This window comes from Pholcus phalangioides, unplaced genomic scaffold (assembly GCF_987345545.1).
Source record: "Pholcus phalangioides strain wild (caught in Gottingen) unplaced genomic scaffold, Ppha-v1.0 ptg000007l_1, whole genome shotgun sequence".
NCBI classification, from domain to species: Eukaryota; Metazoa; Arthropoda; class Arachnida; order Araneae; family Pholcidae; genus Pholcus; species Pholcus phalangioides.
In genome coordinates this window covers 22,561,613-22,571,697 of record NW_028301600.1, presented here as the reverse complement: position 1 = coordinate 22,571,697, position 10,085 = coordinate 22,561,613, and the positions used below count along the sequence as shown (strand labels likewise).

General features: G+C 37.8%; 1 protein-coding gene across 1 annotated transcript; it reads right to left on the bottom strand.

The window, feature by feature from the left end:
* Positions 1 to 1,145: 1,145 nt before the first annotated feature.
* Positions 1,146 to 2,589, bottom strand: Urod (uroporphyrinogen decarboxylase). The gene has a single exon (XM_089232850.1). It carries the CDS (start codon positions 2,378 to 2,380, stop codon positions 1,286 to 1,288), a length of 1,095 nt encoding a protein of 364 aa, XP_089088976.1. The 5' UTR covers positions 2,381 to 2,589; the 3' UTR covers positions 1,146 to 1,285.
* Positions 2,590 to 10,085: the final 7,496 nt, after the last annotated feature.

Here is a 10,085-nt window from a genome sequence, read left to right as displayed (position 1 = left end):
TTTTTACTTCAACAAGACAAATTCTAGGCAAAAGTGGTCAATCACTATGATGATTGAAAAATTGGTATTCGCTAAAACTTGTAAGAAATGCTTGAAATCTGACTCATGAATAAATATAGCTACGCTATTTTTTTATAAACAAACTTCAGTCACATCGCCATGCAGCAATTTTCAACCAGTGGAGTTGGGTGGGAAATGAAGGTGCCATCTATATATCGGTGGTCACCCCAGGATTGGTAGGTAAAGAACTTATTTGTAATGTTCTTTCTTGGATTTAAACCCATGGACCTTGACAGCAACCTTCATGGTAGAAGATGAGCATCTTACCACTGCACCACTCAGGTAAATCATGTATAGCTATGCTTGTAGTGACTATACAATGAAAGATAATTTCTTTAATGATTTTTCCTGTACTGTCATTGTATGTCATTTTATATCACCATTAATGTTTCAACTGCAAACATTTTTGACCTCAAGTCAAGAATCAAAGCGAGCATTGACTTAAAATAAAAATTTTCTTCCAAGTGTCTTTTCCTTGGATACTCTGATGATAAATCATTAAAACATAGAATCCTAAATCATGTAAAAAAAAAGTTTTTTAATTTTTTTTTAAACTGCAGATAAAAATTTAAGGGGTAGCTCCACCTTCATACAATTTTGGAAAGCTAGCTGTTAAAATTTGGATCTTTAGGGTGTGTCAATTTTTCTTTTTGACTATTATTTTGATTATTCAGTTATTCCATGCTGAAGCTTAGGGCTATCTTCTTGCATCAATCGAGAGAAATTGTGTATTTATGCATGATAAAAAAAAGTATACAACTCAACTTATACAATACAAATTTTCAATGAAAAAACCAGCTAAGCCTCAAAATTGCTGCTTGAATAAGAATGCCAGGCAACAGCAAAAATTCTCTAAATCCTGCTAATTTGAAAAGTGCACCTATGTTTGTCCTGATAACTGACCAGTAGGCCTACCCACAAATTAGACTTAGACTTACGTCTTTTTTCTACAACACAAACCCTTCAGTTTTATCAACAGTGTATTATATACATAGGCCTACTACAGTTTTATACAAATGATGTTACAAGAAAATTGTCAAAACAAAGTGAGTTTTTAAATTTCATTGAAACAATATTTTTCAAAATTACTTGCAAAAAAGTTTTATTCATAGCATTAGTAACAAATTAATAAAATTTAAGCACTGAAATGAAAATACCCATGCATGGGCTACATATAGAAAAAAATATATTTCTTTTGATTTATGTAACAGAATTTCAACATGGATTACCATTTGCCAGAAGCAATAAGGTCAATGGATGCTGCATGGACGCTACTGACAAATGCTTTTGTGTGTTCTGGATCGGTATCTGGTAAGATACCATGGCCTAAATTAGCTATATAACCTCGAGGACCAAATTCTGCAATCATTTGTCTAACAAAACTGTCTATCTTTTCTGTAGGAGCATATAATGCACATGGATCCATATTGCCTTGCACAGCTACATTCCTGAGCACAGTGTTACGAACCTGAGAGGGCTTGACTGTCCAATCTAAAGATACCACATCAAATCCCAAACCAGAAACTTTTTCTAAATTCATAAGACCACCTTTCGCAAAAATTATGAGAGGCACTTCTAAACTTTTTTGTTTCAAATAACAATGAAGCTCACTAGCAATTTTCTCTAGATAAGGCACAAAATATATATCAAACAGTTCAGGTGATAACAAACTTGCATTTGTTTCAAAAACTTGAATCAGCTGAGCACCAGCATCTATTTGCCCTTTAAGATAATCTATTATATTTTCAGTTAGAATTTGCAGCAATCTCTCGCTTCCTTCTTGATACTCATAAAGCCAACGTCTCGACTTTGGAGCGATAGGACTTCCGCCACCATCCACCATGTAACACATCAACGTCCATGGTCCTCCACTAAAACCAATTAATGGAACTTTACCTTTCAATTCTTTTCTTGTAAGAGATATGGCATCAAAGACGTACTTCAAGCGGTCATTAACATCTAAAATATTTAAGTTGTTAAGGTCTGATGGAGATTGCAATGTCTTTGGAAAGAACGGGCCGACTCCAGGTTTCATTATAACTTCCATTCCTAATGCTTGAGGAATAACAAGAATATCAGAGAAGATAATAGCAGCATCGAGGTCAAATCTTCGAATGGGCTGTAAGGTTACTTCACAAGCTAATTCAGGGGTTTGGCAGATCTCAAAGAAATCATGTTTGCTTCGCATTTCTCTGAATTCGGGAAGGTAACGACCAGCCTGACGCATTATCCACACAGGAACACGATCCACTTTTTTTCCAAATGCTGCTTTGATGATAGTATCATTTTGTAGAGGTGGAAATGCAAATTCGCCACTCATGATTCAATCTTTAATTTAGTCAATTTCTACAAATTATCAAAGTTAATTACACCTAAAGGAATGCAGTATAGATAAGAAAATCTAAAAGCCAGTAAACTGTTTCGTCATCAAACTATAATTACTCTTTCCGATCGTATATAATTGACCTTTGGTTTCAGCAGTTTCACTTTCACCGGTAGTTCGATATCAACAAGAAAAGTGAAAACACAAATCTATTCCACTCAAGTTATACAGGCTTTTAGCTTCTATGACAAGGGGATGATGAAACACTAATGCGAGTCATAGTTGATTAAAATGAATTCTACGAAAAAAAACAGGGTAAAACATGATAAATATGCGAGATGAATATTCATATTTATATTCATAATCGTCATAATATAATTTGTAAGTGAGGAAAAACTTTATTCCTCATTATTTGTTATGACCATATGACCTGTATTTTCTCAGGACATTCAATATTTCTGCGTGATTTTGGCAGTCCAACTTTTTCTCCACAATAGCCCATTTTCTCCTTAGAGGAGGTATAAAACCTCCTAAAAGGATATACTCATCACCACTAGAGGCATCTCCAGTGAGCCAAACAGCCAGCTCCAGTAACTTCTTTTTGAACAATCAGGAAACCCAATCTGGACTTTTTAACATTTGGTCTGGAAAACCAGCTACTAATTTTTTTCTCCTTTGTTTCCTATATGTCAACATTTGTATCAGTTTTTGAGATCTATTTCTGTACAAGGAGATGACATCAGGCACGAAATTTGAAGCCGTTGTGGCAACCTTATGGGCTGACAAGTAAGCCCAAACAAACCGCTCTTTTCCTTATACTTAACACGTGTTTTGCCGGATCGAATTATTTTAAAATATTAATAACTAAATAAATTTAAGCACCATGACTGTTATGACTGTTTAATGCGTCTTCATCCAATAATGAGGAAAGATAAAGCTTTACCCTTATATAAGGGGTTATATTTTTAATTTATTTTTGAAAGGGGAATATCATTTTTCACTCTCAACTCGTCATAAGTTTTTAGTTCAATTTATTTTAAAAATTCGATGTATCCCATTAATGTCTATGGGAATATGATTAATTAAAATAATATGAAGCTTCCAATAAAATGCAATTGTCATAATTTTTTCTTTTAACTGTTTATTTTGCCTATTTATTTCGTTCACCATTATGATAGATCCGGGGCATTTTGCAAGTGTTTTAGGCCCATTTGTAGGCTTTTATCTGCGACTCCCTTTTTATTGAGTAAAGAAAAGGTGGACAGATACAATTATTGTTAATTGAATGCAAGTGTTCTCTCTCTCAGTATGTACAGTCTGCAAAATACGATTTTTCTTTTTTCGTATAGAAACGTTTGGTTTCAGAAAAAAAAAGCCGGTAAGTTGCTAACAATATCCGTTGTAATCATTTCAAGGGCCATGGTACCCTCAGGCATCGCGTTGAGGCACGACCTCCTATATAACCATCTAGGTGGTCGTGGTTGAGGACCATCGAGAATTTCAACAACAGGAAGCAAATCACAGGGGAGTGTTGAATACACGAAATGGCGGGAAGATGACAATGACATTCGGTCAGAGAGGTGTTCATTTTAAGCACAATCCGGTTTTGTAAACCCCGGGGATAAACGACGCAGACCCCAGCAACAGCCAGACGTTCATGGCCCTCACAAGGGTGGGGCTGACAGGACTCCAGGCCTGGGATGATTCGCACCATTTTTTGTTTTTTTACGATATAAATTTACCATAATGGGCTCCCGCAAAAGATCCCAGCCTAGGTGGACCTGCTCTAGGATGTGAGGGCCATGTGTGTTCAATATTTGCGGAAACAATTACAAATATGTGCTTATAACAAATTTTTATTTCTCTATCTCGGGGTGACCTGCTCCTTGCAACAAACCGCTTTTCCGAGTCCGACGCCTTTTCAACATCAGTCAGACCTCGGTATAACGTCACACCTGAGTACCAAATAAATATGAATTAATTAATGGGGTGATTTAATAACGAGTAAACGTTTTGCCAGTTAAGCTAGCAGAATTTTAAGAAACCGACATTATAGGAGTGTTGACATTAAGAGTGGTCGAGCTTATACCGAGGTCTTACTGTATATCAATGATTTACAGAGGGTGAGCCACATGACTCTCCCATGAATTAAGGTCCCACAGTGGTGCTCCTGGCTGGAGTCTCGGGAGGAATTTTTTCCGATTTTTATCATATAAATTCACAATAGATGGGGGGGGGGAGATTGGGAAATCCTGTCCTGGTACCCACAAAACATCCCAATTCAGAAGCCTTGTTCGATGACGTGGGAGCCCATTGCTGAGAGATACTTTGCAGATAAATTATATTGAATGTACACTATACTGTACTGTATTTTTATAGGGCTGTGATTCCCAATCTGTTTGTTGCAGCACTTTCTGGGTGCCGCGGACAGGATCGTAACTAAGAGTGTAGATTATTTCTGTCGAGTGTGGGGGGCTGGAACAAATATAGTTTTACATCACCTCCACAGTGATCATCTCCAAAGTCGATGACTTTGGAAGATAGTTTTTGTATCCCCTAAAATTTGCTGTCCTCTCAAAATTGCTGCCCAGGGCCAGAAGTTTTTGTGAAAACATCGCAGCGTTTTACACGCCGCACGTTATTTTTCTGCAATGACTGATGAAATGCTGATATGCAAATAAAAAAAACTTAATTTCTTTCAAATTAATTCCCTGGACCGACAGAGCCATTTGAAGTCCCCAATAAATTTTGGGAGGGGGCTAAGGCCCCTCCCCCCCAATAATTTCTGAAAAAACAATGCAATGAACCCTCTCTCCTGCGTACGCGCTTGAGTCTCGAATATAACGGGACGACCAGCAACTTTCATCCCCCAATGTTTTCTTCATGTGGGCGCCTCTGCATGCCCAGCCCCCAACATTGGTGGGACTGACAGAGATCCAGCCCAGGGGTTCGGGATGATTCTCGTCATTTTTTTCATTTTCCACGCTGTAAATTTACTATGTCGAGGCCCGTGAAAAGTCTGGCTGGGGGCCCGCCAAAGATTCCAGCATAGGCGCCCTACTACAGGAGATGATGGCTATGCCATGGCATATTGCGAGTAAGCTCTTTACGGGGCAATACATCCAAATGAATTTTCAATTACACTCATGTCCATAAATTAAGGATAATTCAGAATCACACGGAAATCGAAATCTAAAGTAAAAATTTCATTTGTAGAATTATCACACACATCTGCAAGAATGATATGCAAATTTCAGGAAGCCACCAGATGATGTCGATAGTACGTCACAATGACGAGAGTGTAAGAAAGGGGTATATAAGGAATGGTGGCAAAGAAGTAAAATTGTTCACAAAAGTTCTGTAAGGCGCTCAGTGCCATAAGCGAATAGTTATGACACAGAGGACGCATGTGGATGATTTTTTACGTGGTAGAATTAGCGGCCGCCTAAACTGTGGGCGTACTCAGATGGAAGTATCCGAGTAACTTGGAATTGCCCAAAGTGTCATCTCTAGGCTTTGACAACGATTCCAAGATAACGGAAATGTCAGTAGACGTTACAGTACAGGTCGTCCCCGAGTTACAACGCCGAATGAAGACCGGTATTTGGCAGTAACTGCCAAAAGAAGCAGACGGAGCACAGCATCCGACCTGTCTCGTCAGCTATCTGCAGCCACGGGTACCACAGCTTCAAGGCAAACCGTGTACAGACGTTTGGGAGATATTAGTCTATATGTTCGCAGGCCTGTCAGATGTGTTCCGCTCACGGCAACTCACTGTCGGTAGCGATTAGTGTGGAGTAGAGAACATGCAATGTGGACATCGTCACAGTGGGCTTGTGTGATGTTTCCCGACGAGTCCAGGTTTAGCTTGCAGTCTGATTCACGTCGGACTTTCATATGGAGAACGCCAGGTACCCGTTACCACCAAGACAACATCATCGAACGACACCGTTACGGTGGTGCAGCATTGCTCGTTTGGGGTGGAATTATACTGGGTTCCAGAACAGATCTGCATGTTCAAACCGGAACCATGAAAGCCCAAATTTATCGGGACATCATTCTGGAACAACATGCACGTTTGTTTTGGGGTGCCATGGGCGCAGAATTTGTGTTTATGGATGACAACGCCCGTTCTCACCAAGCAAACATCGTAAACGAATGCATTGAATCAGAGGATATAACCCGTATGGAATGGCCAGCATTCTCACCTGACTTGAATCCGATAGAGCATGTGTGGGACATGCTTGGCTGACGAGTTGCAGCCCGTCAACCATCTCCTACATGTGTACCGGAACATCGGAGAACATTGCTTGCTGAGTGGAGTGATCAGATCGATAATTTGATACTCAGCATGCCTAGGCGTTGTACGGACTGTATTTCATCGCATGGGAGACATACAATGTATTAACCATCATACCAACCATGTAATAGAAAGCTTTTGTAAAGGAGATATTTTTTACAATTGCTCCAGAGAGCAAAAATCGTAGTTTTTATGAATGGTATCATACATACACCATCGTTTTTGTTCTTTATCTTTTGTTTAATAAATGGCCTTTATGAATAAGTAACATTTGTTTTGTTTCTGAACCTTTATTTGCCGGAGCTGGCATTATCCTTAATTTATGGACATGAGTGTAAATTATTTTTGCGGCGAATAAATACTCAAAAGCGCATTTTTTTGGTGATACTAACAACGCGATTCAGAAAAGATGCCAACAGCAACAGAAATTTCAGGACATGTGATGATAATGTTGCCTCTCGATATAACGATAATTTCTCTACAACGATATTTTTTCTTGGTCCGCAATCGCTATATCGAAGTTTCACTGCATTTCATTTAGCTATTGTTTTATTTGTCAGTGTTATTAGTCATTTAGTATTTTGTCAAAAATGTTTTGGCCCGGGCTCGATAAGTAAAATATGGCTATCGGAGTGTGCTTGTTTTGGTTTCAATCATTATTAGCCGATTTTTTTAACCTTTCCTTCCTCCTGCTGCATCGTCTAGAAGCCTCCTTCGCCAAGGGTCACGTTCAAACAAAAGAAGAAGAGATGCTTATGAGTTTTCCGACAGCGGGAACAAGAAAGGACCAAAGTACCTCAACCCTATATCATAGCTGCCAAGTCTCCCGAATTTTATCTTCATCGCTCGATCTCCCGAAAAGTTCTTAAATCTCCCGAATTTTTACGAAAATCACAAAAATCCCTAATTGTCCCTAAAAATTCCCTACTTCATTAAAAAAAATCCCCGCTTATGAAAACAATCCCTAAGGAATTTCTTGTGGGGCATGAAGCCTCTTTTTTTTCCCTTTCGAAATGACGTCACACGTCGTAAATGGGGAAATTCCCTTTTTAAGGAAGTTTTACAAACCCTCTGATGGTAACAAGAAAGTTGTTTGTCTTATCGTGCAGGGAAATGGCTTAGCAGCCAATAGTCCTGGATAATAATTGAAGATTATGGTGATGCACGTGGTCAAAATTTCTTTTGTTGAAGTTACGTACGTGCGATATAACAAAGCATGAATAATGATAAGCAAAAACATATTTAATCAATTTTAAAGATACTTATTCCGATGAATTTCCTTTCATCAAACGTTCCAGAAGAGGGCTGACTTTTCCTTTTTGTACAAGTTGTGTTACGGACATAAAGATCGGTCATGGAAAGACTGCCATCATCAGTCGTGAAGTGAAAGAAAAACATCAAGCAAGTGTCACAAAAAGTCAGTGTTCTTCAAAAATTGACGGTGTTTTCCTTCATCTTCCTATGATTTTGGGGTCATTTGCGGAGAATGTTTGTTCACAGTGTTTCTGATTGAACACAATATTTATTTTTACATCATTGAAGTTTTGGCCTCCAATTTCACTTGTTTTTTGCGTAGGAATTTTATTCCCAAGTGTTTAACTTCCATGTGTGTAAAATCCCTATTTTAATTTGACTTCAGTTTTTGAGTAGGGATTTTATTCCCTACGCTTCAACTTTTATGTTTGGAAAATCCCTATTTTATTTGGAAAAATCCCTATTGTATTTATTAGGGAGTGGTTTTAGCATAAAATACGGGTGTGCGCGAAAATCTCCCGAATTTTCATTTTCAAAAGTTGGCAGCTATGCTATATCATCTCCAGATGCCATCCAGAGATGCATGCCTTTGGGGCAGCTACGATTGGCACTGAGGGAGAATGATAATTGGAGATCGAGTGTCGTCGTTGACCATGAGAAAAATACTAGAAATTGTCACAAAAAAAGAATGTCAAGGACAAGTCGATTGCGATTTTAATAAAAGTATTAAAATAAAATTTCGAGCAACCGGTTTTTTACTAAACTTTTTTTTGGGACAATTTTTTTAATCATAAAAATTGTTTTTCCGAGACAAATATGAGAAACGTATCCACGCGAATTTTTTTTTTTTTTTGGGGAGAGGGCTGAGCCGGGCCTTCAAAATTATTGGAGGGGCTTGGGCACGTGGGCCGGACACAAGTTTACGCCTATGAGAGGGTGGATGGTGGCTTTTACAGTTGGCAATGTGGAAAAGTAATAAAAAAAAACACACAAATTAAAATAAATATAGTGATTTAAAATACTTTTTTTTAATTAAAAAAATTTCCTTCACTTCTCCATTGTACAACATGATGTATAATTTGTGTATGCGTGTATGCGGAGAAAAGAGATGCACGAGACATTTTTGTCTCAATTTTCATGGTGCATGCAATCAGTGTTTGATCTCATTTATCGAATCATCTTTTCTTTCATGCACAAGAATCATCGTTGAGATTTGTCTTCTGTAAATATAGAATGCTGAAATGATATTCACATGCGTTCTGGAAGTAGTAGCGGAGAGGTTTCCTGGTGTTTTCGACGATAACTTCATGGTGATAATTAAAAGGTTTTGCATCTTTTCTTTTTATTTGAAGTCATTTATGTATTTTTTTTCTTCACAAATTCTCCCTCTTACTACTAGAAGTCGAGAAAAATTGAAAAACAAACGTCGAACCATTTTTTCTTCGTCTTTGAATCTCAATATACAGCATGCCATTTTACTAGGACGTTTTGTAATACATGTTTCCGTGTCTTGTGTGTTTGTTTATTTATATTTATGTTGAGCTTTCAATTTTAATTTTTTTAATAGCGCTGGAATAAACGATTTTGTAGTCTGATTTTTTTGCGGTATAAACTTTAGGTAACAAAGCTGCGTCATTATTGCATTTATTATTTTTATTCTATTTTACAAGTTTTATTTTCTCAGCGACTTTTTTTGTACTTTTTGACTACATCGATGAACTATTCATTGATGTTTTTTAACCCTTTACACGGCATAATAGCAATAAGCTTCCTTATGATTTTCAGCAGTAAATGAGTATAAAGTAATGGATATAGCGCAGCTTTTTCAAAGTGTGCGTCGCTGTTTCTAGAAGCATCGCCAACCTTTATGTGGGGTGTCGCGGCGAGCTTGAGATATTGATTTGTGCACCTATTTATGCTTTGAAGAAGTTATTTTATATACGGGAAAATAGCTATTAATCTCTATCCTGAATAGCCGCTGACGAATCATGAATTAGGCAAGGGAGCCGCGTGATTGACAAAAGTTTGTGAACCATTGGTATAGGGAAATTGTTCCACTGAGAGAGGGATTAACTTGACAAAATATTTGGGCTTGCCAATGCTAAAATAAGGAGGAGAGATATCTTGCTAATGCTAAAATAAGGAGGA